Source organism: Moschus berezovskii, chromosome 6, assembly GCF_049115385.1.
Source record: "Moschus berezovskii isolate FMDL1 chromosome 6, NW_MosBer_1.0, whole genome shotgun sequence".
In the NCBI taxonomy this organism is placed as follows: Eukaryota; Metazoa; Chordata; class Mammalia; order Artiodactyla; family Moschidae; genus Moschus; species Moschus berezovskii.
In genome coordinates this window covers 91,228,249-91,249,838 of record NC_142465.1, presented here as the reverse complement: position 1 = coordinate 91,249,838, position 21,590 = coordinate 91,228,249, and the positions used below count along the sequence as shown (strand labels likewise).

Sequence of the window (21,590 nt, the reverse complement as noted above, 5' to 3'; positions counted from 1 at the left end):
CATGTCAGACTCTTTTGCCACCCCATGAACTGTATAGCCCACCAGGCTCCTCTGTCCATGGGATTTCCCAGAAAGAGTACTGGAATGGGTTGACAGTCCCTTCTCCAGGGGATCTTCCTGACCTAGGGATTTCACTGCATCTCTTGTGTCTCCTGCATTGGCAGGCAAATTCATTACCACTGAGCTACCTGGGAAGCCCAGGTGTATATACATATATACACATGTGTATTATATATATTTAGAGTAAACATTCAAATAACAGAAATCAGTACTGTTAGGTGTGAGAGAAGAGAGATGTCGTCCTCATCGAACAAGGCAAATGCTGAGACATTATTTACAGTTGACTGAATGAGAAAAGAGGTGTAAGTCAACTAAAGTTTAAAAATATCTATGAGAAGAACTTCAATGCCATGTGTAACAATATTACAGGGTGAGGGAAGGGATCAGGAAAGGCTGCTGGGGTTGCAATTCCAGAACTCTATCTTCCAGTTCCAAGTTAATAATATTTAAAGTTGATGAGTCAGAAACAGCATTGTAATATCCAGGCAAGAATATTGGAGTAGGCAGCCATTCCTTTCTCCAGGCTATCTTTCTGACCCAGGGATTGAACCCTGGTCTCCTTCATTGCAGGCAGATTCTTTACTCTTTGAGCCACTAGAGAAAGTCCATTTGATATACAGAAGTAAATAATAGGAGGCTTTTAAAAATAAAAGCAGATTGTAAGGAGGCGCCTTCTGAGTAAAAATGTGGGCACAGTATAGAGGCCTGGGCTCTGGACGGCTGTTCTTATTATTCTCCAGTACTCCTTTAGCCACAAGGCAGATGTAACATTAATAAAAAGTAAAATACATATGGGCTTCCCTGATAGCTCAGTTGGTAAAGAATCTGCCTGCAATGCAGGAGACCCCAGTTTGATTCCTGGGTTGGGATATATGCACAACAATCTACCTGTATCTCTATGAACAAAGGCAGCTTTGTCGAGATCAAGAAATAATATGAATGATCGAAATTCTATCGTTAGGCAATCGCCATGAGAGGCATTAAAAGAAAAAAAAGAATGCTGAAAGGGCCTTCCCAGGTGGCACTAGTGGTAAAGACCTCACCTGCCGATGGAGGAGTTGTAAATATTCAGGTTCAACTCCTGGGCCAGGACGATCCTCTGGAGAAGGAAATGGCAACCCATTCCACTATTCTTGCCTGGAGAATCCCATGGGCAGAGGAGCCTGGCGGGCTACAGTCCACGGGGTCGCACAGACCCAGACACGACTGAGTGACTTAGCACACATGCACATGCTATAAGGATTCTAAAGTGGCTCCCTCTGAGTAAAAGGACAGACCTGCAGTTATCATCACTGCTCTCTTAGGACACTCATCTTCTCAATAGGAAGTTCTCCTTCCAGAAAGTACAAGGAAGAGAGGAAAATCATTCGTAAAATTCCTACTTTGTATTCTCACATTCTCTCCTCTAAAAAATCTATCTGAATGCCAAGAACTACATCCTTCCAGGTGCGGTGCATTTTATTTCATAGAGTAAAACATTACTCGGAGCTCAAGGAGTTAATACATTTCCTTCTCTGGTTGAAATGCTACCTTAATTATACGGCGTTTTTTTCTTGGCATTTCCAGTTTCCTAAAGAGACAAGGTTACTTTGCAATCTCTTTGTGCTCATGCATGTGTGTGGGGTATTGTTGAGGGGGGGTAAAATGCTTCCAGCTTACCACACTCAGAGAAAGAAATCATAAATCAGCAGGTCAGGCAGGTACTATTATTTCGCCTTTAACATTATTATGTTTTCAATACAATATTTGAATGGATTTCCTTCTGCATAATAATTTATCGAGAATTACCAAAACTCTTAATGAGCTCAGAGAACTCTGGCTCCAATAAAATGAAACCTTTATCACAAATTGGTTGAGCCTATGACTGCAACTTCCATCATTCAACTGTATATAAGTCAAGATGTATTTTTACTTTGTAGGAATAAGTTCCCAGGGAAAGAAAACTCATTTAAAAACTTTGGGCCATTAAACCTTAAATGGTAGAATATCAGTAAAATAAAAATGAACTGGACCAAGACTCGAGAAACTTGGAATCCAGCCATCATTCCGCAAGTAACAACTTATGTGACATTGGGAAAGTCTTCTAACCTTACTTGGTTTCAGTTTACAAATGTCAAAATGAGAGATGTGTCTAAATAAAGGCTTTCTAAAAATCTGCTGTAGTTCGAAAAATCATATAAATTTGGAACAGAGAACTTACAGTTTTCAGTGGCTGCTGCCATGTAGGTTATACTGTTTTTCCTAGAAATTATTCTCTTGCTAGAAATATTCATTAAATTGTCCATCACGAGAAAAACAGAAAGAAGCTTTTCTCTCTAACAACTTAGGCAAAAAACCTTTAGCATTGTGTGCTCACTGCATGCCAGGGATAATGCCATTTAATCCTTACACTAACCAGGTGTGACTTAGGTACTATAATCCTCATTTAATAGACTGGAATAATGAAACTCAGAAGGATTGAGCAGTTTTCCCAAAATCAACCAGCAGATGAGGTATAAAGATGTAGAATCTGAATATGAGTATGTTAAAATCCAAGAACTTCCTCTTTATCTTTTTGTTTAACCATTTAATACACTTAAATTTCATAGTTATATAATCTTATAACCCCCGAAGACTCAAGCTCTTTCATACATACAATGGAATATACACATTGCACAGCTAGGAACAGAAATTTGCTTAGTCCTAGACAGAATCAGTCTCCCAAAGCTACGATTAGTCTTGCACGTGCTTACTTTATGAATCAGAAATAATGACATGGGTTATTAAATACCAATTCTTTGCTCCCAAGAGAATACAATGAACAGTAGTTGGAGAAGTTTATCAGAAGAGAGAATGCAACAAATATAAGTTTAAACACTGAGCTTCCATTTGGTAATCATGAAATTATGCATTTGAAAGGAAGTGCAATATCTTTAAATTCACCTTTAAAGATATTTAAGTCCATTTCATACTAGAGCATGTAGTGGAACTTACCCCCTAAGATGCTAATAAGAATCTTAAATTCCATTAAGTATTACTGGAAAAGGGTAAGAAATTTAAAGCTAAGACTTGTTTCCCAACCCCACACCCATAGCTGTAGAAACCATGACCTACACAAAGCTTCAAGACAAAAAGGAAACAAGTCTCTAGGAACATTCAGTTTATTGCCATAATGGATATTGAGTAGCAGTCACTCATTTATTTACTTTAAAAGGTTTTGGTAACAGTGAATCAGGTCAAGATGAACCACTGGTCTAGGACCATAATTAGAAACATAAACAACCTAGCAGTATTAGAAACAAGCTGATTTATTATAAAAAACGAGATGAGTCAAAAATAAAATTGCTGAAGTTGGGCATTATAGTACAAGCAATACAGCAAAAGAAAAATTACCCTCAAAAAACCTATAAGGATATTTTTCTCTGAAATATTTATAAAGTTCATCTTATGTAATAGTAGGCATTAAAAGTTAGCTGCTGCTGCTGCTGCTAAGTCGCTTCAGTCGTGTCCAACTCTGTGCGACCCCATAGACAGCAGCCTACCAGGCCTCCCGGTCCCTGGGATTCTCCAGGCAAGAACACTGGAGTGGGTTGCCCTGGCACAGTAAATAAAAGTGCAAAATACTCTTTTTTAGGGACAACAAACAAAAATATTAAAGAAGAGCACTGTTGAACAGTAGAAAAGGAAGATTATAAATTTTCTTAGTATTCCTAAAATTAAGGATCTCATAAAAAGACAAGTTCTTAAAGGAAGATAGGGTGTTTCTGATATTATGAATGATTTTAGTTGTAGAATGAATTGATTTATGATCCTCCAAAGAATGACAGAAATCTTTAATTCTTCCTTTAATCCTCATGAGTCAGTTATGTGAATAAATTTTGAAGACTATGACTCTATAAAGTCTTTATAAAGAAGTAATGTTGATTGAGTTTTCAACCCAATTAAGTTCATGCAATTTTAGAGCTGAGGTTGTTTTTCAGAGATAAAAACATTTCATAAAGAATTGGTCCTAAGTAATGAAATAAACTGACTAATTTGCCATTCCTTATGGTATTCTCATGGAACAACAGACTGGTTCCAAATAGGAAAAGGAGTACATCAAGGTTGTATATTGTCACCCTGCTTATTTAACTTCTATGCAGAGTACATCATGAGGAACGCTGGGCTGGAAGAAGCACAAGCTGGAATCAAGATTGCCGGGAGAAATATCAATAACCTCAGATATGCAGATGACACCACCCTTATGGCAGAAAGAGGAACTCAAAAGCCTCTTGATAAAAGTGAAAGAGGAGAGTGAAAAGGTTGGCTTGAAGCTCAACATTCAGAAAACGAAGATCATGGCATCTGGTCCCATCACTTCATGGGAAATAGATGGGGAAATAGTGGAAACAGTGGCTGACTTTATTTTTTTGGGCTTCAAAATCACTGCAGATGGTGATTGCAGCCATGAAATTAAAAGACGCTTGCTCCTTGGAAGGAAAGTTATGACCAACCTAGATAGCATATTAACAAGAAGATCCAACCAGTCCATTCTAGAGGAGATTAATCCTGGGTGTTCATTGGAAGGACTGATGCTGAAGCTGAAACTCCAACACTTTGGCCACCTAATGCAACGAGTTGACTCACTGGAAAAGACTCTGATGCTATGAGGGATTGGGGGTGGGAGGAGATGGGGATGACAGAGAATGAGATGACTGGATGGCATCACCGACTCGATGGACATGAGTTTGAGTGAACTCCGGGAGTTGGTGATGGACAGGGAGGCCTGGCGTGCTGTGATTCATGGGGTCGCAAAGAGTCAGACACGACTGAGCGACTGAACTGAACTGAACTGAACTGATGGTATTCTCTTCAATAAATAACTATGAAGTAAAACCACCGTTCTTGTACATCTTGATTTGAAAAAATATACAATTAAAAGGTCAAGAGAAATGTTTTAAATAATCTGGGTCATTAGCATATGTGAATGTTTGTTCATATACACACATACAGACTTATTCTATGTTTTTTAAGTTGAGTGAAGTATACTTCAAATGGAATAAAGATGACTAAGTTAAACTCTACTTTAAAGAGATATTATAAAAGAATGAGGAGAATTTTAGGAAATATCACCCTCCTGGTACTGTAGCTATCAAGTATGAAAATTCATTCTGCTCTCTTATCTATCAATCTAGTCTATCTCACAGATCTGCTTAACCCATCTAATGTATTTACTGCATGTCTTTCCTAATATGTGCAGCAAGTTAATGTCTTATATATTTATAGTTGAAACAAAAATTTTAAAACCTGTCCTAGTTTTGAACTAATTACATTGTAGCCCACTATTATATCAATAAAGGAACTGAAAGGTATTTTTCTCCTAAGGTTGAAAGGAACAATTGCATAAAATATCTAAAAAATTCAAGCAGGATGAATAATGTAAGTGATATGTTTATTTCTACAAGGTCTTAAGGGTTCATACTTAAGAAAAAAGTTGATCAAATTCAAAATATATTACATAAGTATTTTCAGATATCAAATAAAATTTAATTTATGGCAAATTCTTACATGAGCATTGATTATGTATTCATCGACAAAGATTCATTTAATAATAATACTTGTTATAAATTTAATTTGCCTTCTACCATAACAGGTTTGATTTTTAATCTTCTACCTCCCTCTCCTATACTGCCAAAAAAAAGGAGGAATTAGAGAAAAGGGAGAGAAAAACTTCTTAAAAGGAAATATGGTTAAGGATTTATATGGGGAACAAAAAGGATATCTTCTATGTTTTTAATCTTCTATTTCTACACATGCCACTACATCAGTGCTTTCCATAACTATTCGAACAATCTCTCAATAGACTAATTTACATATATTGTGATTTTCATAACTATTGAGTGTTTGTAAGACAGCTCCAAATTAACAATTTATAAACTATACTTTAGAACTATGCTTTTAGTTAATGAGTATACTAGAAGCTGTGAAAATTGAATCCTTTCAGACTGTCACTCTTGCTCAGTACTTATTTCTTGCCTGAAACATTCCCAGAGTAAAAAAAAAAAATTGCTTGATGCGTTTTGACTCTGTCAGTATCATTTATCTGTACTAACACTGGAAAGAGGACAAATACACAGATATAATACCCTACATCTCTTAATGTTTCCCCCAAATTGCCATCAGTGTGACATTATTTCCTTTAGGAACTTTTTTTTTTTTCCTATCCTGTTAACTAGTGGATCCCAGAAGGGTAATATTTCAATCAAACAGAAATTCTAAGCTTTTAAAATTCTCATACTCAGCAAAATTTCTACTAACAGTCAGAAAACTTCGCTTTGCTAACCCTAGTTCTACCTCTAAGTCATGTGATCTTGGGCCAGCCATTACAGCTGGCTCCCACTCACTAGAAGAAAGTCATGTGATATCAAAATGAAGTCATATCATTTCTAGAACAGTTTAAGGCATTTCATTGAAAAAAAATGCTCTGACCTACAAATTAAAATGCTCCAAGCGCTGGAGCAAGAAATCTACCAGTTTCCACATGTTGACATTATGACAGTGTTTTAAATCCACTCAGTGGTCATAATTCCAAAAAAGTACTAAGGTGTCGAACAATTTAAATGGTCAGAAAATACAGCTGATTGACCCTTCCACACATTTATAATATGTGTTTGCATATAGTTTTGTGATTTCATTTAACAAAAGACAATCTCAATCTCATAAAAATTATAAAAACAAAACTACTGGTATCCTCATCAAATTACAATGAAACCAAGTGACTTGTGAAGGCCCACATCATGGAATTTTATCTTATTTATAATGAGAAATTGCCATAATAATTTTATTATCTTCAGTTTTCAATAACCAAATCATTTTAAGTGTAGCTAGCTTGTTACCATCAACTAAAGTTATATTCCAAGTCAGTAAGCTTAGATAAAACACGAAACCCATAAACAGTTTTAAAGCATTGAATGAATAACCATACTCCAGATATGGATTGATAGACAATATCACATTAGAAATCTGTTGTTCATACTTAAGGAAGGCAAAGAGTCTTGGCTGCGATATTTCACTGATGATGTTTCTCTGTCTCACTAAAAGATGTAACTAGCTTATTAAAATCTCAGATGGAACACGAATGATTGGCTATATAATCCACAGTATAGAAACTAAGGCTAGCTGACCCAGTTAGAAAAAATGGGATAATTTTTTTGTGTGTGTCAAAGAAGCCTAAATATGATAAACATGCAAATGACATCATTTTGACATGTTTGCTTCTGTCATCTATGGTATTTACACTTAAATATACTGGATTCTCAAGATACAGCTTCAAGAGAATGATGAAATTCTAACTGCAAATCTAACAGCTGCTTTAAGATGGATGATGTCAAGTAAGGTATATTTTCTTCTTGCTAGTCACAGCAAATACATATTGACCACTTACTATATGCCTTGAAACTACACTGAAGTTCTCTATCCACACTTTTACTAAATCCTCTATGAAATAAGTGCTTTCAGAAAAGGAGTATTCAGAAAGGGAAACAGATTGTGTCAAAGTGTATGTCAGAAGCAAGTGGTGGCAAGAGGCTACCACAAGCAGCTTTGCTTCTCATTGTTGCAAATTCTCACAGAAGAAAAATACTGAAGTTACAGAACCCTCAGTTCTGGTTTCTCCAGCAATATAAGGGTAAAATTTGAGTTGAACACAAAATCATTACCTTCCCTGACTTCCACCTTGAATCCGCGTGACTGTTCAGCCTACTGCAAAAAGTTCTCTCTGCCACGGCTAACAGAAAACCTGCGATATCTCTCTGCTTTGGTTCCTGGGAACCTCCCCCATTAATATTTACATGCATGTTTTCAACATTAAAGAATAAAGAAAAGGAAACATTTCTCCACAAAAGTTTCCTTTCAGTATAAGATAAAAATTTCCACCAGCTTGCTATCCCTGAAACTCCTCAACACAGGCAAGATTCTGCCACTCCCATGAAAGGCAAGATTCTCCTGACACAGGGGGGCCACACGTCATGACTGGGCTGAAAGTAGCTTTAATTCTGCAGCTGACTTCAGTGAGGTAATCTGAGAAACAAAATCTACTTATTAATTAAAAGTCCGTATGAAATTATGATTTCTGACCTGGATCTGCTGCTGAAGCAAATTGATTTTGTGTTGTTGCTGCAGAAGCTGCTGCTGTTGTCTTGCAATCTGTGGAGAAATGGCACACAGAAAATTTAAGTGTGTATTGCAGTCCCAGGGGGAAATTCCCAGTGTTCTGTGTCACAAAGTTTGATATGACATCGATTAAGCTCATGAAAATAGACGTGTTCACGCCCCTACAGGACCAGCAATTCATCCTTAAGTAGGATCAAACAAGATATTTCGACTTTGGAAACAGTTATGTTTCTTTTGACCTAAAACAAATGAAGTCGAGGACAAGACAACAGTGGTCCATCCAATTTGAAATGCCAGAGTTTCAAGAATCCCTCTTTCTGGCAACCTAGTAAGGAGGTACTGTCTCTGACATCTTCAGTGCTTAGAAAAGGAAAATAATGTAACACATCCTCCTGTTTATGAAAGGGAGTCCAGAGCTTCACCAAGTATTAAAAGATGCTGTATTCTTCAGTGAGGTGTTGGTACATTTCCGTGTCTGGTGAATACCATCATTTCTGCCTCCCACATACCCCTAACTCCCGAGGCCTCAGCACATTCAATTCTGGTCTCTGCCCCCACTCTCTAAAAATGGATTCTTAATAAAGTCACCAGTCACTTCCAATTTGTTAAATTCTGAAGTGTTTCCTAGTCCCCACAATTTGACTTTTCATCAGAATTCAATACTCAAGTGCTTTCCCTTGCCTGAACTTTCTCCCTTGGCTTCTCGGTCATCACATTTTCCTGGTTTTGCTCCTACCTCTGAGTCTGATCCTTCTCAGAGACCATCAATGGCTCTCTTCAGTCGTTCAGTGTTGTAGGCTCAATTTTAGACTCCTCTGTTCTTTTCCTTCTGTATGTCCACACATATGTCAAGTGATTACAGATTTGTTTCTCTAGCCTGATCTTTGCTATAAGTGTTAGACCCATTTATCTAATAAACATTCTCAAAAGCACTCCAAATTCAACAGATTCAAAACTAAACTCAAGAATTGGCCCTCAGCGTGGTCATATTAAGTGTTTTCTAAGCCATATTATCACACCCCCCCACCCCTCCCCATTATTCCTTCTTATAACATCCTCTACCTACTTAATACATTCTATGATATATTTCATGTTTGTTTTAATCAGCAGATTTCTGTCTCCTCAGAAGGAATCCATAAATATACAGTGATGTTAGGGACCACGCTGATTTTCCTTTCACCATTTACACAAAGTCTGATGCAAAGGAATACAGAAGGAACATTTGATGAAGCATATATGCGTGAAGAGAGATGAAGAAAACTTTAAACACTTCATTATATGAGAAAGGGCAGGAAACCTTCTCACAAGAATGTAACGTCTGACCTCATAAAACTTTTGGCTTTCTTACAAATAAGCTCTAATTCTTATTTCTAATGCTATGATCACTATCATTTTCATTATGAAGGTATATTCTTTAACCTCTGTTTCAGAAAGCGAAAAATTCAGGAAAAAAATAGATACAGGGTCCATTACTATGAATGAAAGTAGAGAACTTATATAATGAGGTTGGGTCCTCATGGCTTCACAATGCATTTTTTATTTCCCCTGTATACATTGGTGCAATTATAATTATTTTAGTACTTTCATTTTATCTTAAGAATACAGCTTAAGTAAATTCCTTTTTATTTTCTTGAAGAAAAGTAGGAAAAGAAAAGGTAGAAAATGAAATATCACTCTCTTCTTTAAGTCCGGTTCTTTCCTCCCACATAACAATATTTCAGCTGATACTTAAATCTTTTTATAAGTGTCTTAAAATTTTCTCAGGAAACTGACTACTTCATAGCCCTCCACATTCCCTCCTGTTCTAAGTCACTGCTGGCTTTGGCCTGTATTAGTGTGATAGCCTCCTATTTGCTCTCTCTGCTTCTGCCCTTGCTCCCTGCAGCCCATTATAACCTAGCAGAAAGATCATTTTAAAACATAAGTTGTGTCATGTTATTCATCATTTCAAAACCCTATGTTTCAGTTTCCACATAATGCCTGCAAGGCCCTGTATCTCTCCAATCTCATCTCTTCTCTGTCTCTTCACTATTGCCACACTGCTCCACTGTGTGTTGAACACACCAAGGATACTCTTATTTTCCAAGAATACTTCTGCCTCTGGGCCATTGCACGTACCCTCCCCTCCATCTAGAATAATCTTCCTGGATAACTACACTGCTCACTCTCTCACCACCTACGAGTCTCTGCTCAACTGTTACACTGTCAGTGAGATCTCCCTGAGCACTCATTCTATAAGAGCCTACCTCTCTACCTGGTGCCCTCATCCCTATGTCTCTGCTTCATTTTCAACATATATTTAACTGATTTATTGTCTATCTTTTCCTAACTAGAATTCAATACATACGGGGTTTTTGTCTATTTTATTTCTTCTGTATTCCATTAACTAGGACAGAATCTGGCATCAAATTGGGGTTCAACAGTAGTAGCTCAGGTGGTTAAGAATCCACCTGCAATGCAGGAGACCCTGGTTTGATTCCCAGAAGATCGGGAAGATCCTCTGGAGAAAGGATAGGCCACCCACTCTAGTATTCATGTGCTTCCCTGGTGGCTCAGATGGTAAAGAATCCACCTGCAATGTGGGAGACCTGGGTTCGATCCCTGGCTTGGGAAGATCCCCGGGAGGAGGGTATGGCAACCCACTCCAGGATTCTTGCCTGGAGAACTCTCATGGACAAAGGAATCCAGCAGGCTACAAGCCAGCACGGTGTGCCAGAGGGGACCTGAGAGAGCAGAATGGGCTCCAGAAACCTGACCGGTAGCCTCCAGAAGGGATTTTCTCCCAGGCTGTGTAGGCATCATTACTTGGCACCTCTCCAATACAAGGGAGACACTTCTGGAAATGCCTAATGATTTCTTAAGTTCTAATGAGAATGTCAGAGTAAGTAAAAAATTCTAGAATCTGTGGAAGATATCTGAGAATAGGCCAGGATGTGAAAAGAAAAAGTAAGGCACACTGCTCTCCATTAATAATTGCCCAGATTTTTGAGGACAAGCATGCTCCCAGACCCATCAAAGTTTGGATTCTCTACAAAGAAATATCTTTATCTGAGCTTTCAGAGGCTCCTAGGATTTTCTGATTCCAGATAGCTAAAAGTATTGAAGGCTGTTGTTCAGTTGCCAACTCATGTTTGACTCTTTATTGATAAAAAAGCCATCTGCTTTTCCAAATCTACCTGCCTTTGGACTTTGCCTGTCACCCAGGCTCAACCCTTTTCTTCCCTCTTTAGCCCACTTAAAAAATTCAACTATCCATGATTCTTCCACCTCTTCTCTCTTTCTCCATGGTCATTACCTTGTTCAAGTCTCATGTCTTATTTAGATTATTATAATAGACTCCTAACCAAAACTTCTTGCCCCATAATTGGAAATTTACTTCACTAGTTGAATCCTACACCTAGCCTTCAAAGCTCACACCAAACAGGTCAAATGAAAGCTTTCATAACATCCCTGACTGGAAACGTTCTCTTGACTCTCTCCGTGGTTCTTTTTGTATTTCTCTCTTATCCATCAACTTGATTACAATCACTTCCATGTTGCATACCACTGAAACAGTTGATAAGCTTTTTCAGATCAGTTTTTTTGTTTACGCTGGTATTCTGCCTTTTTATTATGCAAGGCAGAGAGGAGAGAAGCTTTTATTGATCTCTGTTTGCCTCACAGAGTGACCTATAAGCTGCAGACGAAACAACGCCTGTGCCTCTAGCTCTTACTAGACTGTTCGTGTCTCTACTTCTGACTCACCTGTTCTTGCTGCTGCTTGGCCAGCTCCATTTGCTGGCGCTGTTTCTCAATCTGAGACGCAGCCAGTTTCTTCTGCTCATCATGGGCAGCCAGCAGCTGCTCTCGCAGACTGGTTAGCTGATTGATCATACCCATGAGCTGCCTCTCCTTCTCAGCTAGGCTTTCGGGAGTCCCTGAGAATAAGATGGCAATAAGATGTATGAAAAAACAGAGAAATGAGAAAAGAGTGGTTCCTCAATGATAATGACTAGGTTATGTGGAGAAATATTGCAAATAAAAGGCTTGGCACCCAAACAAACATATACTTACCTTCTTTCAAACTGTAACTCAATAGTAAAATGTGATGGCTATTTATCCATTACAGAATATCACGATGAACAGAGATTTTGATTATTTTGTATTCCTGACAAGTAACAATCTATATAGCTTTTTTCTCTTTAATTTTACAAGTAAATGAAATACTACTGGCTGAGCATTTATTATTCTTAATGTTCTAATCTGGGGCCTGATGTAAATAAAAAGAGGTTTAAAGCACAGTTCTTGGCTTTAAGTAGTTTTTTAAATCAAATTAAGGAGTCAAGACAAAAACATGAAAACATAATAACTGAAGTTATTAAGAGATCAAGTTATCATTATCAGAGATATCTCCTTTTCTTAAAATGAGAATTTTGAAGAATCAGAATTAAGGAATCCTACTTTTAAAAAGGAAAAAAATAAACAAACAACTATTAACGCATCAAGTTTTAGACTGTTTTCTCAAATGCCACTCAGAGGCTTTCTTCAAAGATAGAATAGAGCTAGCAGAAAAAAATATTCAAGTTTGAGAATATAAATTTATGCTATCATGAAATAATGAAACATAGCTGTAAAACTAACATTATGGCCACTCAAGGTTACAGTTAAATCCAAGATTTGGAGAACAAATCACACAATAATTTAAAATAAGCAGTATGTTTGAGATACTTAAACCATGCCAGTGAATCTTCTAAGTCAGGTTAAAATACTGATTTGTTACACCAGAAATGTGAGCGGTTCACTGAAATAGAAACAATATCACTTTTAATTGTTCTTTTAAGATTCATCAGATAGACAAGACCCCTTTGGTAAAGAACTAGCAGTAAGAGAGAACACACTTTTTAATTACGATTTTCACTTCAAACATATGACACTAAGCACTACTTCAATAATGTATTTGCCACCTGTATATGCAAATTAGATAGAAAGATCTATTATAACTCAGTCACCATTCCCCATCTCACTACATTTCTCTTTATCAATTTACGCTGAAAAAACACGTGCTTTTAGGAAGTAGTAGCTATAGTTAGTAGCTTATAATTTTCATGTGCCCATTTGAAATGGAAATAAAATTTCAAATATAATTTACATAGGCTATAGAACAAATATCCAGAAAGGAAGTTCTGAGTGGAATAGAAGGCAAGAAACATATCACATAATCCTTATTATCCATTCTTAGTCTTAATCAGGACAGGTGCTCAATAAATTGTTAAGGATTTATTATACTCCAGATACTTGGATCCCATTAAACAGAAGAAAAATTTTATAAGAATAATAACAATATGACTATTCTAATTAGAATCCTAATATTAAATAATCTAAATATATATTGGAAAGATATTTTGATGAAAATATTCAAATGATGGTAAAATGTATATCCTTATACACCATCAGCAGAGGAGTAAATTGCTATCACATTTCTCAGAATATACACTAGGAAATGTGACGCATATCATGTTTTATGATACTCATAAGGAGATTCAGGACAAATCCTAGATTTTTGGCAAGAAGCAAGAACCATTTACTGAGAGCAAAGGTCTGAGAAAGGGTTTGATTTATGGGTGCGAATCAAAGAGGCAGTTTCATTTCTAAAAATCTAACCCAAGAAAACTACAGGAAATAAAGTACTAATAAAGTTCTTAAATGAAATATTAGAAACAATATAAATACCAAATCATCAAATAATTACAGGACATCCATATGGTAGTATTTTGTACCCATGAAGAAAAAGTATCTCAAGAATATTTTATATTATAGGAACTTGTTCATGACATAAAGCTAGGTGAAAAAATTGGATAGAAATGAAACATTTGTATAAACACTTCAAGGCACGCACATATCTACATTTATAGAAAAAGACTGGAAGAAAGTTTATCTATATATTAATAGTGCTTATTTCTAGGTGATGGGTCATTTTAATCTTTTCATATTTGTTACATTTACAAAATCTACAATGAATATTATTACTATTATTATTATTACTTGGCAAATACATGTATTTCCTGTAAACACATATAATTTAAAAGCTTAAGGTACTATTATCTATTTTATAGTTGATATAATACCAATGTATATAGAATTATATATATTTGATAATAAGTACAAACAAATATCATTTTGGCATTTAGTAGCTGGGAAAGGTTGGGGGCGGGAGGAGAAGGGGATGACGGAGAATGAGATGGCTGGATGGCATCACCGACTCTGTGGACATGAGTTTGAGTGAACTCCGGGAGTTGGTGATGGACAGGGAGGCCTGGTGTGCTGTGATTCATGGGGTCGCGGAGAGTCGGACACGACTGAGCGACTGAACTGAACTGATATGAAATATTAACAAAATCCTGTCTTCACTTAGTCACACAGACATCAATATTTTTACTTGAAATCTAATTTTATTTTCTCTGTTCAACTCAAAACTCTGTGAATCTTTATCCCACTTCCCTTCATCTTTTATGTTTCAGTTACTTGCAATCTTGTGTGTTTTAATTTATACTAATCTTGCTTCAATTCCCTAAGAATGAAGGCTTCCTTAAGAGACAAAAATATCTTACGTTTCAGTTCTTTCTACTGCCTGGTGACTATAGAATGGTTATCATGAGAACAATTCTTTTAATTCTGTAGGTTCCAGAGCAGAAGTGCTCATCAGAACATTCTATAACCCAATGTGAGGGAAATCATAAAGGAAGGGAACCAGCTTCAGTCATTCCAACCTCAGGAAGGGATATCACCAAGTAAACACTGCTTATATTATTTCATCTTCCATATGTGATTCACTGGGAATATTCTCATCCTTAGACCACACTGTAAATCAGTCCATGTATTTTCATTTCCACTAGTGCGGGAGGAATTAGTGGAAAGGAGGAGCTAAGGGGAGGAGTGGGTCTTAAACATTTTTCAATTGTTCAAATTTTTATTTTGATGTACAGTATGAGAAATGAACTCTTAAATCAACTGAATTTTATAGAAAATGAAACAGCAAATAAATTAGAACCATGTTAAAACAGAAGGTCAGTTAAATGTCCAAATTTAAGGACATAACAGCCACAGAAAAACTTCAGTCCTATATTCTTCTTTCGGGAAGTCAAAGTCTTTCAAACACAACTTTACTATGAACTGGTCCAGAGTTCAACAGCATACGGGAATGCTTAATAGGGGTGGTGATCAGGGACACGCTTCCTTGGTGCTGCCTTGATGATGTTGTCCACACGGAGAATCACCTCTGCTGCTTCAGCTGCACTTAAAAGAACTTGTCGCTTCACTTGGAAACCTTCTGTTATACCCAGTATCAACATATCTCCAACGGTACCTTCCTTCATAGCCAGTCCAGCAGTTGTTGGATATGTTGGTAATACCCTCATTTCAGGCTATTACTATCTCTCCTCTCTTGCCATGACTCCCCCAACAGTATCTAAACATTCTATCTTCTACTTCTCCTACTAAAACCCATTCTCCAAACACAAGTTCAGAGTGGTCATTTAGGAAGATATGCCAGATCATGTCGGGCTTCCCGTGTGGCTTAGTAGTAAAGAATCTGCCTGCAAGGCAGGAGACTCAGGTTTGATCCCTGGGTCAGGAAGATCCCCTAGAGAAGGGAATGGCAACCCACTCCAGTATTCTTGCCTGTAGAATCCCATGGACAGAGGACTCTGGCAGGCTACAGTCCATGGGGCCGCAAAGAGTCGGACCCGAATGAAATGACTTAGCATGCACACGCATCAGCTCATACCACACAACAGAATAAACCCTTTTCAAAGCTTTATACTGGACACAGAATAAATTCCAAACTTCCTGCCCTTACAAAGTCCTGAATGATCAGGCCCTTGCCTTTCTTTGGCATTATATCCTCCCATTTTCTCTTGCCGAAATATTGTAGTCCTATTGCCTTCTTTCAGTTTCCCTGATGCTTTTGAACTGTGGTGCTGGAGAAGACTCTTGAGAGTCCCTTGGACTGCAAGGAGATCCAACCAGTCCATTCTAAAGGAGATCAATCCTGGGTGTTCATTGGAAGGACTGATGCTAAAGCTGAAACTCCAATACTTTGGCCACCTCATGCTAAGAGTTGACTCACTGGAAAAGAGTCTGATGCTAGGAGGGATTGGAGGCAGGAGGAGAAGGGGACGACAGAGAATGAGATGGCTGGATGGCATCACCGACTCGATGGACATGAGTTTGAGTGAACTCCGGGAGTTGGTGATGGACAGGGAGGCCTGGCGTGCTGTGATTCATGGGGTCGCAAAGAGTCAGACACGACTGAGCGACTGAACTGAACTGAATACCAATATGCAACTTGTTCCCATTTTAAGGCCCCTGTATTTCAAATATTTCCTTCTGGTAAACTTTTCCTCTAGGGTTTCTCAATCTCAGTGCCATAGACATTTTAGTTTGGATGCTTCACTTTCTGGGGAGTCATGCAGTGTAGATGCTGGTAGCACACCCTGCCTAGTTGTAACACCTCAAAATATCTCCAGACATTACCAAATTTCCCTGGTAAAGAACTACTAGCTTTTTGTTTTTTCTTTCATTCACTCAACATATATCCACAGAATTCCTCCTGCATGCTTCACACTATTCTAGGAGTTAGGGGCATTACATTGTACAAGCCAGACAGAATGTCTGCTTCACAGAGACTACATTTAAAGGGAGGAGATAATTAACCAACCAATCAACCAATAGACTCCAATCCATCCAAACAGTAACTCAAATGCCAGCTCCTCTCCCAGAGTGCTTTTCCTGAACACTGAAATTAAAAAACCACCCCCTCCTCTTCCATCACGTGACTCCACCTTTATTCTGTACTTAGTAGTCAGCACCGTATGCTGTGTTGTTACTGATATTTTTTATTGAATCTCCCAGTAGAGAATAAGCTCCATGATAGCAGAATACTAGCTTGTTTTATCCAACACTATATCTCCCGAGTAGTGCCTCACACATGGTAGACACACTGTGCGTGTGTGTGTGTGTGTGAGTGTGTTAGTCACTTGGTCATGTTCGACTCTGTGACCCCATGGACTGCAGTCCGCCAGACTCCTCTGTCCATGGAATTATCCAGGCAAGAATACCAGAGTGGGTTGCCATTCTTTTCTCCAGGGGATCTTTCTAACCTAGGGAGAGAACCCAGGTCTCCTATATTGTAAGTAGATTCTTTAATACATGAGCCAACAGGAAAGCCAAGACACCCTATAACTTTTTATTAAATGAACTAAATAAATAAACTTAAGAACAAAGTTCTTAATTGACTGATATAATGTACAATTCTATGCAAACAGATAAAAACCCTTATTGGAACGATTTAAATTAAGGATGGTTTCAAATACATTTGATATAATGAGAAAAAAATCTTTGGAAGCTGGTATTTCCTGAATATTGTTCTACCAAAATAGAATATTTGGCTTGAAGCTGAACAATCAAAATCACTGTAAATTTTTGGAAGTTTTGATCCAACTAAAGGAAAAATAAAAGGAAGGAAGAATCACTCAGGAAAGGAAAACTCCTAGAATTTCAACACTAAAAGTAAATTAAGATCATGTTTCTTCCCTCGGAAACATTACCACACATTTAGTTCTTTGTTCCAAAGCAATAGTCAATCTTTGCCAGGATGTTTTGTTCTTTTATTGCTGGTGTTCCTTACATTATCACTGTTATAATTTGGATAGGACTCTACTCGATTTAATTTTTTTATGGAAATGTTGCTGCTTTCAATTGGTATTCCAATTGAAGTATCTAAAAGTCATTCATTGTGTTGCCTTTAAAAATTCTGCCTAGTGAAAGAGTCTCTACTAGACTGTAAGCTCCAGAAGGGCAGAAATCTGTCTACTCCATTTGCTATCATTACATCTCCAGAACATAGCACATGGCAAGACAGATAGCAGTATTTGTTGAATGAACTAAAAATATAATGAATAGAAACTAACTTAAGTTATTCTAAATTTATTACTAAAGCTTTTTCCAGTGGTAGTCTTACCCAACAAGAGTAAAAAGTTAGACCCCAACATCACAAGGTATGAATGGCATTATTCTGGTTCATCAAAGGAATATTTAAGTTATCCAACTGACAAACATCTCTGAATTGGTCTTTTTCACTGACAATGAATGCAATCAAACTTCGATAAAATTTAATTACATACCCTTCACTGCAATATAGATACTCTTAGACATTGGAATCAATTAAAATTATATAATGGGTATTATCATTTATTACATGACAGTTTACGTTGATATTCTAGTGTACATTGCTAATACGATGAATATAGTTACTTTTGGGTTTCTGCAACTTATTTTGAAAAAAGTTCCTTTTTGCTTCAATACCTTTATTTTTTGGCAGCATTGGGCAGCTTGCAGTTTTAACTAACATCAGGGATTGAACCCCAATCCTCAGCAGTGAAAGTACAAAGTCATAACTACTAGGGAATTCCCTTTGCTTCAATATCTTAAAATATGGACTTTGGCTTGGATTTTAAAATATATGTACTACAGAAAGCTATCAATTTTAGGAGTGACTACAATTAGAGTGAAATGGAACACTTGAAAAGTAGCTATGGTCTTTACCATTGTTACCCCACGACTGGATATTTTGTTCCTGGGATGTTCTGAAGAAGATGTATGTACTACCATTGTGCAGTGAAAACAGGTACCATTGTTACTTTTTATTAAAAAAGTACAGTTCTATATAATCTCTTATTACACAAGTCTACTTTTTAATGGAGATTGTAATTTTGTAAACTTCTCCCAAATTTATTCCATCCACTTACTTGGATATTGTACTTAAAATGTAAAATGACAGTTTAAAAAATATGGCATTACATTTGCTGCATGTGGAGACTGGAATACAATCAATAATAACTATCTCAAAACATGGCATTGTTTGGTCATTCATTCATGAAATACATACCGGGTTCCAAACTGTAGGCTACTAGTAAGGTAGGTAATGTACAAGGAAAGTTCACCATGTGAGTAGGCTAACGATGGGTGCATCTTAGAGGGACTCTTCATCTAGCTGTCGTGGGTCTGAATATGTTTTCAAGTTTTAGAGGATTTTAGAGATCACCCATTCCAACTTTACTGGGGACTGACTACCAAGCATCATGTAAACAGCACAGGCTTTGAAGATAGAATTAAATTTAGCTCTTGACTCTCTCATAACTAAATATATGGTTTTAGATAATTAATCTCTTTCTTTGAAATTCAATTTCTTCCTACCTAAAATGGAAATAAAATGACTTTATTACAATAATTCTGTAAGGAAGATGTTAACAAAGTGCCCATACATAAATGGGCATGTAATCAATGCAACTGTTTTTAAATGAGTGGATGAGGAAACAATCTAAAAGAGTAGCTTGATTCCCACAAGTCCTTGAAAGAATCTGAGCAACAAGACACCACATCTTTTTGACTGCATCATGCTTCTCTAGTTAGAGAATTGTTCACTTCAAAAAGGAAAAGGCTTTAGGTTAATTCTGTTATCCAGTGATCTGGATGGCATAAGCTTTGGAGTCCCCATCTACAAGAAAAATAAATAAATAATGTTTTTATAATTATTTTAATTTTAGAATCTTCACACCCTTTGCACAAATGAATACTTGTTAAATGAATGAATGTATTTTTAAATGAGAAAATGTAGAGGAGAGCATATTTTTATTTTCAATGATAAAATCCAGATTAACTATATAACAATATATGCTTAAAACATGCTTTATTAAGTGCCTTCTGTAAAAGGTATATAAAACTTCTTAACTGGTGAACTGGATTATCAATTTACGGATCAAGGGGAGCCAGGGGCTGACTGTTCTCTATCACTTGCTGTGCTTATACACTGGCATAAGGACTCAATGACAGAGCAAGTAATTGATTTGCAGAAAACATAGTCACTTTCTGCTTTTATATACACTGCCAGACTTATTTTAAAAATTTATATTCTGTACACCAGTAGTCTTTCTTCAGTTCTTATGAAATAGTCTTTACAAAAACTGAAAACATTACTCGTAAGCAACTACAAGGAACTATGAAACAAGCTTACTAGATTAAAAACATTAAACATTTACTTTATTTAGAAGTAAATGACTATATGTTATGTACCTTCCTTATGGTTGTCTCTTATGTTAAACAAATTCTAGATCCAACAGTTCCCTCAGAAAATAATCAGCATTTCCAACCCCTCTGAAAAAATGTGAAGACATATATAAATATATATATGTATATATTTTATGCACAAATGAAATAGTCACAAGGTAATTAGCAAAATGTGTGTTTCCTAAATAGTTACTGGATTTTTAAGAGTGGGTTTAAAACAACTTCAAAGTTGTACAAATCCTAACATATCTAAATGCTGAGATTTTTAGTTTCCTTGTTTTAAATTTACAAAAACCCAAGGATACCTTTTACCAGATTACCTAAGACCTGATTCTGGTTCAAGCCTGCTTATTTTCAAATTCTCTAATGCTATTTAAAGAGAATTATCTCTTACAAGTCATATACTAAATCTACGTATCTCTTAATTCTCAAAATTTTATGTCACCTAAGAGATGGTCTATTTTAATCAACATATTGAAACTACATAGCATGTCTTTAATTCATGAGTTCTGATAGACCACAGTATTGCTAAATAGATTATTTCCTTGAACTCATTATCGGCATTCTACAGCTGTTTGGAGTGTTTGCCTTCATGTCCCATCTTCTAGAAAGAATAAAAAAAAAGTATAGCTTTCCAAAAAAGCCATTTTTTCATTATACCAACTGCAGCTGGCATTTTCCTGAGTATCAGATACGACACTTTGTTGACCTAAATTAATGTATCCTGAGCAGGGTAAGAAGGGTCTACAGGGATATCAATGGGAAAAAATGCAAGAGTAAAGAATTTTTCAAACAAGGCAGGTAAAGAGAGTGATTTAGGCTTTTCTGAGTGGACTAGCCAGAACACCTTTCAAACAATGCCTTGCTTTTAGAACCTGACCAAAACAGAAATAATTAAGAGAATTTTTGCATGCAGATGTTTTTGCTATAATTCTACAAATAAATTGAACTCAGTAAAACACACATTTTGCAATGACTTTGTTGCAAAACAAATGATCTGTTTAGATTAGCCAAAGCTGCCATGGATCCCCAGATACTGTCCTCAGGTGAAGTGCCAAAGCAATGACCTTCAGTGTAATGGAATTTCATGCTAGCTGAAACAATGTGTGACGCTACTGGCTGCCAACTGGAGTGTAGGCACTGTTTTTTCCCCTTCTCAGTAACTATGAGGCTATAAAATATATTTCTTCACCTTTCACACAACCATTACTTCAGTGCTTCTGCTATAGACAAGGCCAAAACCTCTGCAAACTGGCTCGCTACACTATATGACTGATTAGAGAAGAAAAAAATAATTT

General features: G+C 36.7%; 1 protein-coding gene across 6 annotated transcripts in view; it reads right to left on the bottom strand.

Moving 5' to 3' along the window:
- SOX5 (SRY-box transcription factor 5) overlaps positions 1 to 21,590 on the bottom strand; it is a 1,155,320-nt gene that overhangs the window by 233,462 nt on the left and 900,268 nt on the right. For all 6 annotated transcript variants that reach the window (XM_055394458.2, XM_055394455.2, XM_055394462.2 and 3 more), the window contains exons 10-11: positions 11,935 to 12,107; positions 8,155 to 8,223 (exon numbers count right to left, since the gene is read on the bottom strand). In XM_055394458.2, coding sequence (XP_055250433.1) covers positions 8,155 to 8,223; positions 11,935 to 12,107 — 242 coding nt within the window. The remainder of the gene's footprint in view (positions 1 to 8,154; positions 8,224 to 11,934; positions 12,108 to 21,590) is intronic.